A 19,747-nucleotide genomic window follows, 5' to 3' on the forward strand; every position below is an offset into this window, starting at 1 on the left:
CGATGTGCATAGCGAGCTGCCAGATCTTGCAGTGGTGAAACAGCATGTGCCCTCCATCGGCCCGGGGCGGGCCACGGGGTCCGGGGAACAGGAGCTGGAAGGGGTGGCACAGAGGGCCCGGGGCACTCGAGCAAACCAGGGCGGAGTATCGGTCCCTGTCAGAGTGGTTGTAGTGGAAGAGGTGCGAGAGCTGGGACACCATGTAGTAGAGGAGCAGGTCAGGAAGTACGGCGTCGGCCGGGCACTTCAGGACCTGCCAGGACAATTTGTGCCAGGAGGAGCCCCAGACAAAGGTGTTGAGGATGGCTGTGATCATCTTTTTAAGTATAAATTATTTTATAAATATTTTTTGTTCTTTCTCCATTTCAGAGGTATGAAGGTAATAGAGAACCGAGCAATGAAGGATGAGGAAAAAATGGAAATTCAGGAAATGCAACTCAAAGAAGCCAAACATATTGCAGAGGAAGCAGATCGCAAATATGAGGAGGTGAGACAGTCTAATGGTTGGAAAGAGCAGAAACGCAAGATTATTACTTTAGAAACGGTCTGCAAAAACTAAATGATTGCATTTTATGTGATTTGTTCAAATCGGCAGAACAGTCACAACACAGCAGGGCACAGTTTGTTTTCATCCTGTTTATTGCTATGAATTGTCCAGCCTCAAACAAGCTTGTATTTAAGTATACATTCCACACGCAGCAAAATAATAATCTATCCTGGGACCAGGTGCAGAGGGCAGCTAAACCAGCAGTGCAGACGGTCCATCTCTAGCCTTCTGTCTCTTTGCAATTATGTCACTCCTCTTCTGGATCTTGAGAGGAGTCTGTCACTGGTCATCCAATAGGAAGTGTCCACATCACTTTTTTTTTTTTTTTCTTAATACTACCAGGAATTGTTTAGAGCAGAGTGAAAGGGATGATAGTTAATCCCTGAGATGGACTTTCCAGGAGTTCTTGTTTATAACTATAACCTTGTCAAAGCATTTCTTCCAGTGACCCTATTGCCATACTTTTTTTAAATTTTAAACCGCATCCTACACTAAAAAAAGAGCAATGCCTCTCCAGTGGGTGGTGCCTCTAATCGTTGTTCTATTAAAGAGCTATAGCCACTGAAGAATCACACTTGGGGACAATTTAGATGCCTGGCTCCCTCTGCACTCTGTTCCTTCCACAAGCCCCTTTTTCACTATAAGACACCATAGCGATCAGTGGTGGCCCATCCATATGGTCCACAGAGGCGCCTTCCCCACTAATCCATGCACCTGGCCCCTAATCTACATGCTGGATGCCTGGATTTCAATTAATTTTTTGGAAGCACACGATTAGAGCCTGAGGCACTGCACCAGAGTCAACAGTTGTGTGACAATAGCAAATTTATGGTATGTTTGCCACAACCCCCACCCCAAAAAAATGAAGCACCAGCCACCACTGGTTGTTGTTGTTAAGTAGATCAAACCACAATGATCAGGGGAGCAGACATCCGACATCCTGGAAATCTATTGGATGCAGAATATTAATTTTAATTAAGTGGCTTTAGCCTCGCCATTACAATTGTACCTGCAGGACAGAAAGTGAAGTTTAATGGGTACGCAGATATCAACTGGACAGATGATTCAGTTATTCTGTTAATATATCCAAAACTGGTAAAGTTTTTGGTATTAAGCTGGCCATACATTATATCATTTTCTTATTCGATTTCCTTTTAGATTTACCTTCAACTATGTAGGCAAAGGGCCTGCCTGATTGCATGCAAATTGAAAGTGTTTTAGGTTTGCCCTCATATTATATTACATGGTTTTGGTACATCTAAAGGAAAGTTGTACAAGAGAATTGTATAATGTATGGCCAGCCTTGGATATCATTTAGGCCAGACCTGGGCAAACTACGGCCCGGCGGACCTTTTAATCCGGCCCACCCCCGCCGCCGAAACCGCCGCCGCTGCCACGTTAATCACCGCGGCGGGGAACATTAGACAGCGTTCGTTTGAACAGCTGTTTACCCCGCCGCGCATAGACACTCCCCCTTGGACGGATCTGTCCAATCGCGAGCAAGGGGGAGTCACATAGACACTCCCCCTTGCTCGCGATTGGACAGATCCGTCCAAGGGGGAGTGTCTATGCGCAGCGGGGAAAACAGCTGTTCAAACTAACGCTGTCTAATGTTCCCCGCCGCGGTGATAACAGTAGGCAGGGCCGGGAGGGGTCACACGCAGCCACTTGTGCCAACACACGCAGCCACTTGTGCCAACACACGCAGCCACTTGTGCCAACACACGCAGCCACTGTGCCACCATAAATTGTCGCCACTGTGCCAATCACACGCAGCCACTGTTCCCAAACACAGCCACTGTGCCAATCACACGCAGCCACTGTGCCAATCACACGCAGCCACTGTGCCATCAATTGTTGCCACTGTGCCCATCACACGCAGCCACTGTGCCATCAATTGTCGCCACTGTGCCCATCAAACGCAACCACTGTGCCATCACACGCAGCCACTGTGCCATCACATGCAGCCACTGTTTAATCAATTGTTATTGATTAAACAGTGGCTGCCTGTCCCCAGCCTCTGTCCCCCTCCTGTGTCATGTCCCCAGCCTCTGTCCCCCTCCTGTGTAATGTCCCCAGCCTCTGTCCCCCTCCTGTGTCATGTCCCCAGCCTCTGTCCCCCTCCTGTGTCATGTCCCCAGCCTCTGTCCCCCTCCTGTGTCATGTCCCCAGCCTCTGTCCCCCTCCTGTGTCATGTCCCCAGCCTCTGTCCCCCTCCTGTGTCATGTCCCCAGCCTCTGTCCCCCTCCTGTGTCATGTCCCCAGCCTCTGTCCCCCTCCTGTGTCATGTCCCCAGCCTCTGTCCCCCTCCTGTGTCATGTCCCCAGCCTCTGTCCCCCTCCTGTGTCATGTCCCCAGCCTCTGTCCCCCTCCTGTGTCATGTCCCCAGCCTCTGTCCCCAGCCTCTGTCCCCCTCCTGTGCCATGTCCCCAGCCTCTGTCCCCAGCCTCTGTCCCCAGCCTCTGTCCCCCTCCCCAGCCTCTGTCCCCAGCCTCTGTCCCCAGCCTCTGTCCCCCTCCCCAGCCTCTGTCCCCAGCCTCTGTCCCCCTCCTGTGCCATGTCCCCAGCCTCTGTCCCCCTCCCCAGCCTCTGTCCCCAGCCTCTGTCCCCCTCCTGTGCCATGTCCCCAGCCTCTGTCCCCAGCCTCTGTCCCCCTCCTGTGCCATGTCCCCAGCCTCTGTCCCCCTCCTGTGCCATGTCCCCAGCCTCTGTCCCCCTCCTGTGCCATGTCTATAACAAGTACTCGTACCAGTTTTCCAACAATGATATTTACTGCTTTTTATAAAGAAATACAATTGATTTTATGCAGTATTGAGTTTAGCCTTTTGGCCCGGCCCTCCAAAATATTTTTAGTTTCTCATGTGGCCCCATCGAAAAAATAATTGCCCACCCCTGATTTAGGCTGTTCTATGCAAAGGAGAATTCTTTGTCTTGGTCCCATGGTGAAAAGTAAACTGCCCCAGTTAATATACTTCACTTTGATCTCACTTGCAATCTTCACCTCCTGGAATCCAAAATCTTAAGACGGCTGTGCCTGCCAAGTCTCCTCTATAGCCTATCATTCGATTACAGCAGGTGGCTGTCACTGGACCAATATAGTCTACGTGGAGTGACTGTGCAGGTGGTATTTTGGCTGCCTGTAGGTGAAGACTCCAAAAAGCCATGAAGGTGATATTAAGGGAAGTATGTATATTGGTTTCTACCGCCTTTTATTAACTGGTATGAAAAACTATGTTTTTTTTCCCATTGGTGTTCCACTGAAGAGCTTTCCTTTCACTTCCTGCCTTATTGATTAAACTAGAAGTGAGCGTAGTCAAACTTTTAGATAACTTTTTTTAACAAGAGTACATATGTATGGAGGGTGTTTAAAACTTGCTGACATTTTTCCTATTTTGGAGTAGAGTTCTGAAAGATCTGGCCCATAGCTTTACACTTTACTGTCATTACTTTACAACTATAGATGTTTGGCTTCATCTACAAAATATTGAAATGAGTATTGAGGAATAATATCTTCCTCAGGAAAAGCTTTTCACTTCTCAAGACCCCTTTCTCATTGGGGCGTTGGCAGTAAAGCAGTGCTTTTTGGCGGATGGCGGTGGTGCTTTTAACCCCCGATAGCAGCCGAAGAAAGGGTTAATGGCGTCCGAGTTGCGGCGTTGCCGAACCTCTTTGCAGGCGCTTTGGCAGCGCTGCCCATTTATTTCAATGGGCAGGGGCGGTGGAGGAGTAGTCTATACACCGCCCTAAAGATGCTGCTTGCAGGACTTTCTTTCCCGTTCTGAAAGCACATGCCCCAGTGTGAAAGCACTCAGGCTTTCACACTGGGGTGGCTTGAAAGGTACTAGTTTTGGCGCCAAAACGCCTTAAAGGGGCCTAATTTATAAAGTTACCTTGACCTCAAATGACTAACTGGGGTATTTTCCTGCTCAAATACCCCAAATGAAATGAAGGTTTACACCAGTGCCTCGCAGTTTGGCTGCAGTCAGTTTATGCTGTTTTAGGTGGCTCCAGTTGATTTATATTAGACTGCATTTGCATCAGAGTACTGCATGCTGAATCTTTGATGCACTTTCAGTAAACGCACGTTCTAATAGAACCAATAGGAGCACACCTAAATTTTCAGGTAAACCGCACATACAATTATGCTGTGACCAAACTCCTTCCAAAAATAAAGGCATCAAGGCCAAAAACAAAAAATAAACTAACCACCCAACGGTTTTGCCTTATCTGTCATGGATATGGCGTATGAAAAGTCATGTCTTAAAGATTCTTGAATTTTTTAAATCGTCCCAGTGACAAGTCGACGAGAAAAATGAGAATGCAAACAGAATAAAAACCCCACCAGTTGTGTAAGCCTTTCCTTCTCGATCGGAATTGAAAAGAAAAACAAAGTTCAGATTTTGTCACCTCGTGGGGTTATAGTTCAAACATTCTCTTTTAACTGGTTGAGGTAATACAAGTTTTGAGTCTAGTCCGCATCTTTGCTAAGCAGTCTGTGCAAAGATTGGTGGACAGCCCAGTATGTCAAAGCTTCATAGTAAGGGCTCTTTCACACGGAGCGGATCCGTGTTTACATTTTTAGCATGGGGTGCGGTCTGTTTACGGACTTACAATGGTTCCCTATGGGATCACGGCTGTTAGCGGATGGAGCATCCGCTAACGTCTGTAATCACCCGCCTCCGTCAGGATTCGGTTTTCCAGACAGAAGAAAACCCTATTTTTCTTCCGTCTGACGGATCGGATGAATACGGACAGACGGTCCGTATTCATCCGATTCCCCATAGGGGAGAGCGGAGGAGAGACAGGGCGGTCTCTGCACTGTGTGCGGGAACCGCCCTGTCTGCCGACAGCTCCTCCGTTAATCCCCGCTGAGCTGTCGGCAGACAGGGCGGTTCCCGCACACAGTGCAGAGACTGCCCTGTCTCTCCTCCACTCTCCCCTATGGGAAATCGGATGAATACGGACCGTATGTCCGTATTCATCCGATCCGTCAGACGGAAGAAAAATAGGGTTTTCTTCTGTCTGAAAAACCGAATCCTGACGTAGGCGGGTGATTACGGACGTTGGCGGATGCTCCATCCGCTAACGGCCGTGATCCCATAGGGAACCATTGTAAGTCCGTAAACGGACCGCACCCCATGCTAAAATTTAAAAAGTATTCTAATAATTTTACATAATGCAGCAACATCCACACGTAGGACACCCAACAGAAGTGATTTGTTCTTCCAAAGCAAATGCACTTGAAAACGGTGTTCACTAGTATTCCAATGTTTCTTTTCTCCCTCAGTTTTTCTCCATTACTCAGCTAATGTGACCCCAATGATGGAGAGGGGAAGGCCAAACAAGGATGCTATGTAGGCGACTAGCATCTGCTTTATCAACTGATGATGCCATTGGTCGTTAGGAGGACGGCAGCTAGAAGGTCATAATGGTGAACAATGAAAACCTGTGGCTTTGTGCAACAAAAGGCAGGCTTTATCCACATGCCAGCTTGTATACAATTTTTGGGCAATTTTTAGGAATCTTGTCAAAGCACCGCAGGGTGCCTGATTAAAAATGGGTCCCTGGTTAAAAATGGCTGATCTACAGTGTCAAATTCCAGAGAAATGTAACTTCTCAATGCACTTTTCTGCTTATTTTTCAGCTGTTGCTTGCTCTTTAGTGGCAGCATAATGTAAAACGCATAAATAATTCTTATGTTTTCAGTGCTCTACAACAGTCATGTGACAAAATCATGAAATAAATATTAGCAGCATATGTGCCTTGTTGTAACCCTGTTCTTCATTGCCTTATTCATTATTGATGTATGATCTGCAAGAAGCAAGCCTACACAATGTATTAGTTATTCAAACATTTACCTGCTTCTTATAATTTTCTGTGCAGGTGGCTCGTAAATTGGTCATTCTTGAGGGTGAGCTGGAGAGGGCAGAGGAGCGCGCCGAAGTGTCTGAACTGTAAGTTTGTTTTTTTGTTTTTTTGCACTAATCTTTGGATATTGTTGGTATATTGGATGAACTTGCTGTGATGCATACTACTGCCATCTGTGCTGCTTTGCAACAATATTCCCCCAAAAAATGTTACCGCAATTTTTTGTTCTTACGGCCAGCGGTCAAAACGTTCCTATACTGAACATGATTCTTTCACGTTCAGAAGATGGAGGTTTAACCTCGCCTACACGCAAAAAACACAAAGTTTCTAAACTCAAGTTTACAGTGCCTTGAAAAAGTATTCACACCCCCTTTTTAAATTTTCTACATTTTGTCAGGTTATTTTATGTGATGGACCAACACAGTGGCACATATTTATGAAGTGGAAAATTTGGTTTTCCATTTTTTACAAATATATGTAAAAAGTGTGGCATGCATTTGTATTCAGACCCCCTTACTCTGATACCCCTAACTAAAATCTAGTGGAACCAATTGCCTTCAGAAGTCACCAAATTCGTTAAATGGAATACACCAGTGTGTTATTTAATCTCAGTATAAATACAGCTGTTCTGTGAATCCCTCAGAGGTTTGTTGGAGATCCATAGTGAATAAATGGCATCATGAAGGCCACGGAACACACCAAACAGGTCAAGGATAAAGTTGTGGAGAAGTTTAAAGCAGGGTTGGGTTATAAACATAAAATCCATCTTCCGAAGAGTATGGCACAACTGCAAACCTACCCAAGACATGGTCGTCAAACCTAAACTGACAGGCCAGGCAAGGAGAGCATTAATTAGAGAAGCAGCCAAGAGGCCCATGGTAACTCAGGAGGAGTTTCAAAGATCCACAGCTCAGGTGGGGGAATCTGTCCACAACACAATTATTAGTCATGCACTCCACAATTCTGACCTTTTATGGAGAAGTGGCAAGAAAGCCAGAAGTCCTGTTTGCGAGAATCCATGTGGGGTCACAGCAAACATGTGGAAGAAGGTGCTCTGGTCAGATGAGAGCAAAGTTTAACATTTTGGCCTAAAGGCAAAATGCTGTGTGTGGCCGAAAACTAACACTGCACATTACCCTGAACCATCCCCACCATAAAACATGGTGGTGGTAGTAAGATAGTAGGAGACTAAGGCTCCTTTCGCACAGGCGGTTCCGATCAGGTCTGCCTGTCCGTTTTCCAGGCAGACCCAATCGGGTGGTACATGTATTCCCAGGAATTGGTGGATGTAAATGGACTTGTGTACATGTACACCCACCACCTACCTCCAATCCGTTCCGGCCTGCTTAAAAAAAAAAAAGGGAATCTATCCCCATCTGTCTAGGTAGATCAGAGGACACTTTGTTTACACCCAACTGCCTATAGAGCAGAGCAGGCTGTGTCTGCTCTGCATAAACTGACAAGACGAGACTCCAACCTGTCACCCGCCCTGCTCTGCATGTGATTGGTGGACGTATCCCCTGCTGAGAAAAGTGGATTGAAATGGGCCCCATTTGTTGGGGTTTACTTACACTGTAGATCATATAGAGAATATAAATGTATAAACCCCCCCCCTACACACACACCACACACACACTATTAATAAATTCTATTTAAGTACATGTGCCTGTTGGATGTGGAAAGTATATTTCAGTTAATTCCAGTGCTGTCATTTTTTTATCTTTGGCAATCAGTTTCAGCTCTGCTGGTGGTGCTTCCATCTTATCTATCTAATTGTATCTATCAATCTATTTTCTTATCTATATTAACTTATAAAAGTCGTCATATTTGTATGTTTTCATTTCAGTAAGTGTGGTGATCTAGAAGAAGAACTGAAAAATGTAACGAACAACTTAAAATCTTTGGAAGCTCAATCTGAAAAGGTGAGTAATGCTGATATTGCATGGCAGATAATTTGTCCAATACCCAGAAAAATCTTTTCTTGCCTGTACTACAAATGATTGGCAAGCATAATTTTTAAATATGTTTCGTTTTTGATGTGAACAATTTTTTTTTTTTCCCCATCAACTGGGTATCTGCAAAGAGAAACTTTTTTTTTTTTTTTTATTTTTCTATTACTCTTTGCAAAATTATTATTCCAGTTACTGGAATAAGTGCAGACACTGTACACTACAATGTACACATATTTCTGAATCCCTCTGCAGAGGCGAGAATCTGTTATCTTTCCTCCTGACTTGGATTCCACTAATGTACTTTCATCAGAAGAAATAAACTCTTGTTTGCAATTTCCAGTATGAGTTTCAGGAAGGTGGCTCATGAGACTGCATGGTAGAGTATACTGTATGGCCAAAAGTTTGTGCACGCCTGACCATCACGCTTGTATAAGGTTATTGGACATCTCATTCCTAAAGCGGTGGCATTCAAGTTCATTGTAAAGTTTAGGGCTCTGTGCCGTCTACTTCAGTTTCTTGACACCAAACTCCTCAAAGAATGTCTTTTTAGACTTGACTGTGTACATGGCCATAAGCATGCTGAAATACAAAGGGGCCATTACCAAACTTGCTACAAGGTTGAAAGGGCGCAATTGTCTAAAATTAGACCTGAGCGCCTTTTTTATTTATTTTTTCCTAGCTAGTCTCACAAGAAAGAGTTGCTTTTTAAATACTGAGTGAAGAACAAGTGTTGATGAGTAAATACATTCTGCATTCTCCCCATTCAAGTACAATCGCTTCATTGCCAGGAAGTATGAACCCATGCATAGACTTATAATGGCGTGTGTTTTTTTTTGTATTTTGTCTTTCTAGTATTCTGAAAAAGAAGACAAATATGAAGAGGAAATAAAGATCTTAACAGACAAACTAAAAGAGGTAAGAAGTGGAAGAATGGATTGTTTATGCAGTACATAGTAATCTTGTTACACAGTCTCCGATTAGAAGTGTATTTTCAGTGCCGGGAGTGAAAGAACAGTACTAAGCTTGACCGAACTTCTGACGGGGGAAAAAGGGTGTTGCCAACATTTACAGAGAGCTGTTCTGACAGTGTGGGGGAGTGAAGGGATAACTTGGCTTCTGTAGAATATAAGACCACTGAGTACTTGTGCACTCAATTTACTTTAATCCTTTCTCCTTCACAGGCTGAAACCCGGGCTGAGTTTGCAGAAAGAACAGTTGCCAAACTAGAAAAGACTATTGATGATCTTGAAGGTAAACCATTTTTACTATACTCGGTGTTGTTTTTTAATTGTCCTTTGTGCCGCATCATTTGTAAAATGATCTCTATCATGGTGTCATGTGTATACACATTTTGTATAGTGTATTTTCTGCCTGTGTAAGAAATTACATTAAAGCAGATCTTCACTACATCGAAGAACCAAAAACCCTATTTAATTTTGATTGTATAAAGCAAACTCCCCAATCCATCCATGTCTGCATGCTTTTATTTTGTTTAGAAATCACTTTATACACCCCCTAGCACTTCTGGCTGTGGCCATCTTGAGTAAGGGCAAATTATTTAATGTAGCACTTCATGGAATCTATCTGCCCTTAGCTCACACATGCATGCAGGAGGGTGTGCTTGGCCCCTTCTCCTATCCCCACCACCTTAAGACCCCTGGGATGTGTATCATTTTTCCTAGGCAAGAAACAAGGAAGTAACCGAAGAGAAAAAAAAAAGCTTACAAATGTAAATATGGTTACTTTCTTGTCTGTTTGCTAAAGCTAGCAGCGTAAGGATTAAAAATATTCAATGATGTATGGGAGAGTGAATTTCCACTTTAAGCAGCTGGAGTTGTATGCAAATCTTAACTTTTCCTATAAAACAAAAGTTGACCCTTCCCCTGTTGCTCTTTGTGCTTCCCCTATCAAATAGAATGATTGTCTTCTTTAAAGTGGAGTTCCACCCATAAATATAACATTACATCAGTAGTTTAAAAAAAATGTCATTAGTCCTTTACGAAATTTTTTTTTTTTTTTAGATGCCTTCAAAGTGTTGTTGCTAGGCAGAATAGTTAATCTTCCCACTTCCTGCACCTAGGTGCTTAATGCTTCCTAACCTACACCGCACAGACTCCTGGGAATGTAGTGGGTGTAACTTTCCAGGAGTCTGTGCACTCCCCAGTCTCGAAGAATCATGTGACTTGGACAGCACAGGTGCTGAAACCTGATCTGACACTGCTTGTGCAGCACTGAGCATGTGCGTGATCTGCAAGGCTGAAATCCAGGAAGTCATACAGTCTGGCTTCGTGATGCCCACACTTAAGATGGCCCCAGTCAATTTCTATTTAATAAAGTCTCTAAAAGCTGTAACAACCTAACAAAACGGACCTTAGTTTACAGGCCAACTTTACTAGAATACATTAAGCTTGTGTATTACAGGGGTATTTATATTTAAAAAGTGAAATTGTGGCCGGAACTCCGCTTTAAGAAACCGTACGGAAGCTTAGAGATGGGGAAGTTTGAACATTATTTAAAATGACATGTAGAACTTTCTGAAATGATTTAGTGATTTTAACACACTGAATGAAACGCGGCTAACTATTTTGTTGTATGCGTAACTTAAATTGTCAGATTAAGACCAAATTTAAACCATTTCATTCCATATATTTCACTTTGAATATCCGTTAGTGGAAAGCCCCAAAGAAACCATTTGGGAATTTAAGTCTATTTACCCCGAGCAGAATTTAGTGGAGGAATTCAGTTGGGTTATGAGCATTAATTGAGATGTATGATTGCAAATTTTAAAATTACAACAACCTTCCTCTCTTCCCCTGGCACCCTAGACACACAAAGCTAGGAGTTGGTCATCCCAGCACACAGAGACCGTGTTGGTGATGTACACGCACAGCTCAGTTTACATGCAAGCAAGGCTTTTTATTGTAGAGGATACACAGTGCATGTCTCTTCTGCAATAAAATGCCTGCCTGCTCGCAGCTTGTGACAACAGCACATTGGTCTGCTTTAAAGTTGAAATAAACCCTCCTATCCTTTTTAGCCACAGAAGCTGCCACCTTGGCCTCTGTTTAATTTTTCCCCTGCCATGAATGCTGAAAATGTGATCAGTTATGACACCAGCCAATGTGACCGTTATATTCCCGTCACGTGCCAGAAATGTCACTTTTTTTTTTTTTTTTTTTTTTTTTTTTAACAATTAAATCGATGAGTTTACTTCCGATTTAAGTGGTGGTATCGAAATACTGGTCATCTTTAACTGACTAGTTTCGCCTTTATTACACCCCTTCCTTCATCTTTCTGTTTCTGGCATCGATCTCTCACACAGTGTCCTTTTTCTTACTTTTACCATTTAAAAAAAATTATCCTTCATACTGAGATGAAATTGCCACCTTTTTGTAATAGTGTGTCCAGGGCTCAAAATTTCAAGTCCTAAAATACTAGCCAGGCCTCAAGGGTTACTCGCCACCAGTTGTCCCATTCAGCCCACCCCTAGTTCCGCCCCTGAACACGCTCTCATAAAATGACACTCAAATGTATTATGCAGAATTAAGTTCTTAAAATAAATATGAACAACTGTATCCGTGTCCACCAATGCAGCCGTGTGCCCACCAATGCAATCTTGTGTCCACCTTGCAGCCGTGTGCCCAGCTCCCACCATGGAGCCTTGTGTCCACCTTGCAGCCTACCTGTGCAGCCGAGGAGAGGAACAGGAGAGCCGTCCAGGTGATCAGAGTGCAGCAGGGGAACACAGTTATACCAGCTTTCATTTCAATAGCCGTGTTCCCGCTGCGCAGCGTCATATACAGCCCTGCCCCCTGGCCGGGGAACTTTGATAGACAGATCACTGGTCCAATCCCAGTGACGGGTGATCTGTCAATCGAAGACCAGGGGGCGGGGCTGTATCTAACAGCGAGCGGCAGGGAACACGGCTATTGAAATGAAAGCTGTTATCACTGTTCCCCCGGCCGTGCTCTGAACACCTAATCTCTCTCTCTCTCTCTCTCTCTCTCTCTCTCTCTCTCTCTCTCTCTCTCTCTCTCTCCCCCCCCCCCCCCCCTTCCCCTCCCTCTCCCTCTCCCAATTGACACAGGCTGACTGCTCGCCCACCCCAACTCCCAGGCAGCCCTTCCACGCCAGACCTCAGAATCCACTCGCAAAATGCGAGTGGATTTTTTTGAGGGCTGGTGTGTCTTTTGTATTCTTTGATTTCAACATTTTCATCATGGACAAACATCTAAACACCTAAAGCAGAAAATGACTTTCACCAAACCTTCACATGGTGGTGAATCGAGTTTGCCTTTTAAACTATATTGTATATGTAAAGTATTAATTTTACCTTGATCTTACTTAAAAATAACCATTACTGACTTAAGTGATGAAATTTGTGTTTACTAACAAAAACCACTAGAGTACTGATTATCATAATTCATTAGTTTGCCTACCTAAAACTATTGAAGGCTGATTACTACTTGGTTGCTATGAGTTATTGCACTTGGTTGATTTGCACTATAATCTAATATAAACACCAAAGCATTTTAGTATCCTCAAATAAAAATAAAATAAAAAAACTTATTTTCTATGAGATGTGTGTAAAAAAGAATTCTGTAGTAATGTTTGTTTTTTTTTTTTTTTGTTCTTTTTCATGCTGTCTCGCTGTCTTCTTCTATATTTGGTTCTTCTCCTGTCCTTCCGAATCATTCCTGCTACTTCTTCTGTCTGGTAGATGAGTTATATGCCCAGAAGCTCAAGTACAAAGCTATCAGCGAGGAGCTTGACCATGCTCTCAATGATATGACATCATTGTAGACCCTCTTTGGTTTTATGCGATGTGGCTTTTTTGTTCTGTCGGCTACTATTTTCTTTGAATTATCTCACTGCTCTCAATCTCTCTAAGAAATAAAAGTCTCTGCACCTTTTAAATTCTTTCTTTCTTTACGTGTGTGTGTGTTATGCATGTATGACTGGGCAAACGCTATAAAAGGTGAAGGTTTTTAGTTGCGGTATATTTATTTTTGATAAATGAAGCAAACCACATGTAGTACACACTGCTATGGGTTCATGGGCCATGTATAGCTCAAGACACCATTTTGTTTTATTGCTTTTGTTAAGGGTAGCTCATCATTTTGGCACTTTCTAACTTAATTACATGTATAGCACTTATGTTCTGCATGTTCAGACAGGGCACTTACTAAAGTCACCAAAGATGTATTAGTAAAGTATAGCTTTCTTCCTAACTTTCCAAAAAATTCAAATCCTTTGATAGGGCAGATCTTTTAATTGTTATGTCTTCGTTTCAGACAACTTGGCTAATGCCAAAGAAGAAAATATGGGAATGCATCAAGTTATGGACCAAACGCTACTTGAACTCAACAATTTATAATCGGAAGTGAAGAAAAAATCCTGCACATCATTCCTTAAAGTCTTTCATTCTCACTTCTTCTTTATTATCTCTTAACATTCCAGGGGAAAACAGCAATGAATGCGACCAAATATTTTATTTTTTAAAAGAAACCATTCACAAACATGAGCTTAAACCTCATTGTGCCGTGCCTTTTTTAATATTTCTTTTTTTTATATGCTAAGGTCCCATGTACATTACTAGATTAGTCACAAATGTCTTCAGTGTTTTTTGTCTCCTATGTTATTCTGTTACAAGACCACAAAGTGTTGAAAAGCTATTACAGAAGTATGGGAATCCCAACAAATAAAACAAAAACTGGGAAAAGTGTTATTTGTAACAATGTTATAGTGGTTATTGTGAAAATATAAATTCTTTATTAAATATGGCACATTTTGGATACAATGCTCTGGTTTTAAGTCAACATTAATGCTTTCACATTCAAAGCGATGCATTTAAAGCAGAACTGCACCCAAAAGTGAGGTTCTGCTTGTTTGCATCCTTTTGGGGGGTTGGGGGGGGGAGCAGGAAGCGGGTACCTGGGCAGATCGTGGCTGCGATCTACGAATATGTTCGGTCACTAATCCCAGCACAACCCCCCCCCCCCCCCCCCTGCAACCTTCTTGGGGAGACAGACCTTCACAAAGTGCGTCGTGACTTTCAGTAGGAAACTGGTTGAGAATGAGAAGCAGGAAGGCTTCACTGCTAGTTTCCATTACTGAAGATGCTGGTGCCTGCACCCGAAGCCGAAGAATCTGCATTGGTGCCAACAACTCTGCATCCCTGGACTACCCCTTTTTTTATATTAAGTCAGCAGATACAGTATTTGTAGCTGACGACTGTTAAATTTTTTTTTTGGGGGGGGGGGGGGGAGACTGGAGCTCCTCTTTAATGGACTGAAATATTCAAATAACTGCAGTAACGTTCCTAAGAAATTTTATTGGGCACCTAAATGAACCCGTATGCAATCCAGCAGACTGACCACACTAAAATGGGTTATAAAACTTCCATAGTACAGTCAACATTAGAGCTGTGCAATGACTGTTCCTGGGAATGCATACTCTGAATATATTTGCCACTTGAGAGATTGCACTGTTCAGTTACTTATGAAGTTGACTTGTTGCATGTCTAGCCAGGACTTGCATTGACGCAGTCAATTGTCTCATGTCACATTCTGGAGACATATGGGACTAGCCCCTGCAGTCAACACAGACTGGGAGATGAACAAGCCACTTACTGCCCAGTAAAAATATTACTGCACTTGGCAGCAGCTATATTAACCTACTGTAAAAGGGTACCTCAGTAAGCACAGGCCTAAGGGAACCAAGCAAATGCAGTACTATTGCCAGAAGTATGCACATTTGTTTCATGACTGCAAAAATTCTTAATACATGCTCAGTCTATTTGTGTTATACTTGGGGCTAGGACATGACAAAATATAACCACTCGCAAAGACTGCACAGTTTAATTGCAATCTTCTTTTAGATTTACTATGCAATGTTGGTTCTTGCATTGTAATTCATCAATCTAAATTTAGATTACTTGGTTAGATTGTAACGTTTGTGGTGCTGGCTTTATTCACACCATTAATTCATGGCCAGCTTTATACACCATCTGCTCATGAACCAAGAATGCATTTTAAGGATATTTCAAATCCAATATGGCAAGTATACATCTGCAAAAGTTTGGACATATTGTGTTATAAAGGTTTTGTTGATCTCCATGAAAAGCAGTTGACGCAGCCTCCATTTTTTTATTTTATTTATTTTCTGAATATAACAGGCTATAAAAAATACAACATGGCACTGTAAAATGTGCAAACATTTGAGCAGCCATCCAGTTGATTAGAAGGGTCAATTTGACTCCATTAGGCAATTTTCTAAGTTTATTAAAGCTGAATGCCAGGTATAGCGCTTTAATTTATTTTTTTGCATACAGGTGAAACTCAAATTTAGAATATCGTGCAAAAGTTCATTAATTTCACTAATGCAATTTAAAAGGTGAAACTAATACGAGATAGACTCATTACTTGCAAAGCAAAATAGTTCAAATCCGTTATTTGTCAGAATGGTGATTATGGCTTACAGCTCATGAAAACCCCAAATCCACATTCTCAGAAAATGTAAATATTGTAAAAAGGTGCAATATTCTAGGCTCAAAGGGCCAGATTCAGGTACAAAAGTGGCAGCGTAACGCATCGCATTTACGTTACACCGCCGCAAGTTTTGCGGGCAAGTGCTTGATTCACAAAGCACTTGCCTGTAAAGTTGCGGCGGCGTAGCGTAAATCCCTCCGGCGCAAGCCCGCCTAATTCAAATGGGGCGTGGATCATTTAAATTAGACACGTTCCCGCGCCGAACGTACTGCGCATGCTCTGTTTTGAAATTTCCCGCCGTGCTTTGTGTGAAATTACATCGTACCGACGTGATTTTTTGAACGTCGATGTGAGTTGCGTCCTTTCCTATTCTCCGACGACTTGCGCAAAAAAAAATGTTTTTAATTCGCCGCGGGAACGAGGGCCATACTTTAACATGGCACGTCTATCTATACGCCTTAGAATAGCAGCTTTAACTATACGCCAGGAAAAGCCGACTAGCGACGACGTAAGAGAATGCGACGGCCGCACGTACCTTTGTGAATCGCCGGAAAAAGCTAATTGGCATACCCGACACAGGAAAACGCCGCAAACTCCACCCAGCGGGCGCCGAAGTATTACACCTACGATCCGAAGGCGTACGAAGCCGTCCGCCTGTCGGATCGAAGCCAAAAGCCATCGTATCTTGGTTTGAGTATTCAAACTAAACATACGACGCGGCAAATTTGAAAGTGCGCCGGAGTATTAGTAGATACTCCGGCGTACTTCTTCTGAGAATCTGGCCTAAACTGTCCCACTCTAATCGGCTAATTAAGCCATAACACCTGCAAAGGGTTCCTGAGCATTTAAATGGTCTCTCAGTCTGGTTCAGCAGGAATCGTACGAAAGACTGCTGACCCGACAGTTGTACAGAAAACCATCATTAACACCCTCCATAAGGAGGGAAAGCCTCAAAAGGTAATTGCAAAATAAGTTGGATGTTCCCAAAGTGCTGTATCAAAGCACATTAATAGAAAGTTTTATGTGGAAGGGAAAAGTGTGGAAGAAAAAGGTGCACAAGCAGCAGGGATGACCGCAGCCTGGAGAGGATTGTCAGGAAAAGGCCATTCAAAAGTTTTGGGGACTTTCAGTGGACTGAGGCTGGAGTCAGTGCATCAAAAGCCACCACACACAGACGGATCCTGGACATGATATGTCGTATTCCTCTTGTCAAGCCACTCCTGAACAACAAACAACGTCAGCAGCGTCTTACCTGGGCTAAAGAAAATCAGACCTGGTCTGTTGCTCAGTGGTACAAAGTCCTCTTTTCTGATGAGAGCAAATTTTGCATCTCATTTGAAAACCAAGGACCCAGAGTATGGAGGAAGAATGGAGAGGCACACACTGCAAGATGCTTGAAGTCCAGTGTGAAGTTTCCCCAGTCTGTGTTGATTTTGAAAGCCATGTTATCTGCTGGTGTTGGTCCACTGTGCTTCATTATGTCCGGGGTCAATGCAGCCGTCTTCCAAGAGATTTTGGAGCACTTCATGCTTCCTTCTGCAGACAAGCTCTATGGGGATGTTGACTTCATTTTCCAGCAGGACCTGGCACCTACCCACACTGCCAAATACACCAAAACCTGGTTCAATGACTGGGGGATTACTGTGCTTGATTGGCCAGCAAACTCGCCTGACCTGAACCCCATAGAGAATTGATGGGGCATTGCCAAGAGAAAGATGAGAGACATGAGACCGAACAATGCAGAAGAGGTCTTCCATAACACCTCAGCATTGCCACAGGCTGATAGCTTTCATGCCACGCCGCATTGAAGCAGTAATTGCTGCAAAACGGGCCCAAACTGAGTACATATGCATACTTATAGTTTTCAAAGGTCCAATATTGTTCTATGTATAATCCTTGTTTTATTGATTGCATGTAATATTCAAATTTTCTGAGATTGTGGATTTGGGGTTTTCATGAGCTGTAACCCATAATCGTCACAATTATGACAAATCACGGCTATCTCTATATGTTTCACCTTTTATGTTGCATTAGTGAAATAAATGAACTTTTGCACGATATTCTTCGCGTTTCACCTATAGTTACATTGGTCCAGCTTGGACCAGAAGTATTCATTATACCATATCCTTGTGAAAGGTGAGTCACCACTGTTAAAGTGATCACCAATATCTTCTGGGTCCAGTGCGGAACAGCTGCCCTGCCACCTGGTGATCACTGGATAACAAGATGAGTTATGCCAGCTAATTATTCTGAAGCTAGCTTCAGATGCTGCAGATCATTCTTGGTGACGGAGTTACAAATCGCAACAACACAGACATTACTTTTGTAGTCTATTTATTTTCCTGCAAAAGAAAAAGGGGGGGGGAGAATGTGTAGCCGCTACAAACTGCTGCTCCAGTATTGCTTGTGTGACATTCCATACCTTGCGTATGCCCCCACCAAAATTTAGGCATATGCACTTCCACAAGTAAGTGGCACTGGTCATGGTGATGGACAGACCATAACAAACTGAGAAAGCTACCCTTTTTCAGACTGGCCTAAGGTTTGTACTATTTAGATGGCCACATCACTAAAGTCTTCCTGACCTTTTGTTTCACTGTCCACATTCTAGTCTTGGCAATCTAGTGTCTCTGGAAATATTACTCCCTAGAAATACCTCCCTGGCTCTAGCTCAGCTGTTTGATTCAACTGTCCAGCACACTTGGAAACATCTGTGTGTACTGACTGAACAAAAAATAAAGAAGATAAATAAAGTTTAACCTTGGGCAGGTCAAAATTGATCCAAAAATCTGCAATTTATTAAGTTGCTTGACTAAATCTTGAATGTTGGGCAGATTCATGCTAAATGGGATGAAATTAGAGCCATGGGCATCCCTATTGGCACCACCTGGCTTGGCCAACTTTTATTGAAAAGTTGCTGGCCAAACCGTGTCTACATCCAGGTCGATGCTGTAACCGTTCGGGTGTTCAGACTGCGCAGGTGCCAGCTGTCTGACTACAGTAGCTGTCAGGGAAAATTTCTCAATCCACAATGTTTAGCATCGATGGAGGAGTCTTTGATTCAGCCTGGTGGATGAATGAGAGAAGTGTGAGTATTGCTAGCCTAATTGTGATTTACACAACCATTATCATCTCTCTCTCTCTCATATATATATATATATATATATTAGTGCTGTCAGTTAAACGCGTTATTAACGGCGTTAACACAAACCCATGTTAACGCCGTAAATTTTTTTATCGCGCGATTAACGAGGCGGCGTTCGGGGGTTATACCGGGATGATGCCTGCAGCCACAGGCATCATCCCGGTACCGTTGTTTAGAGCGGGTGATCGGCTATCCAAACATAACAACCGATGCGGCTAAAAGCCGCTCGGTTGTTATGCCGGAGGAGCGGGAGGGGACATCCCCCCCCCCTCCCGCCGCCTTTCGCCGTTCTGACCGGGCCTCCTGTCCCACCGGGAGACCCGATCCTCCATCCGCCGCGTTCTGTGTCCAGGCGGAGACTGACACTAAGCCGTAAACGGCTTTGATTCAGTCTCCGCATTGAAACCACGGAAGCGGCGTCATGACGTCACTTCCGGGTTTCTCGGCTGCCAATGGCGCCGGATTTAAAAAAGTACACAGTATTCAGAATCGCCGTTTTCGGCGATCTGAATACTTTGAAGTGCAAAGGAGGGCTCGGAGGTCTTTTAGACCCCGATCCCTCCATAAAGAGTACCTGTCACCACCTATTGCTGTCACAAGGGATGTTTACATTCCTTGTGACAGCAATAAAAGAGATCAAAATGTAAAAAAATAAAAAAACACAATTTAATATTATAAAAAATAAATAAATAAATAAGAAAACAAAAAAAAAAATGTTTTAAAGGGTGAACCTCCTTAATCGCGC

The 19,747-nt window shown here is 43.3% G+C and overlaps 1 protein-coding gene across 4 annotated transcripts in view; it reads left to right on the plus strand.

Moving 5' to 3' along the window:
* The window catches only part of TPM4 (tropomyosin 4), a 122,167-nt gene extending 108,000 nt beyond the window's left edge, over positions 1–14,167 (plus strand). For 2 of the 4 annotated variants that reach the window (XM_040323047.1, XM_040323063.1), the window contains 6 exons: positions 370–487; positions 6,431–6,501; positions 8,262–8,337; positions 9,220–9,282; positions 9,549–9,618; positions 13,088–13,284. In XM_040323047.1, the coding sequence (XP_040178981.1) occupies positions 370–487; positions 6,431–6,501; positions 8,262–8,337; positions 9,220–9,282; positions 9,549–9,618; positions 13,088–13,170 (481 nt within the window). In that variant the 3' untranslated portion in view covers positions 13,171–13,284. Of the gene's footprint in view, positions 1–369; positions 488–6,430; positions 6,502–8,261; positions 8,338–9,219; positions 9,283–9,548; positions 9,619–13,087; positions 13,285–13,661 lie in introns of those variants that run through there. The other 2 variants (XM_040323037.1, XM_040323055.1) reach the window with 1 other exon arrangement.
* The last annotated feature ends 5,580 nt before the right edge of the window (positions 14,168–19,747 follow it).

Source organism: Rana temporaria, chromosome 1 (genome assembly GCF_905171775.1).
Source record: "Rana temporaria chromosome 1, aRanTem1.1, whole genome shotgun sequence".
NCBI classification, from domain to species: domain Eukaryota; kingdom Metazoa; phylum Chordata; class Amphibia; order Anura; family Ranidae; genus Rana; species Rana temporaria.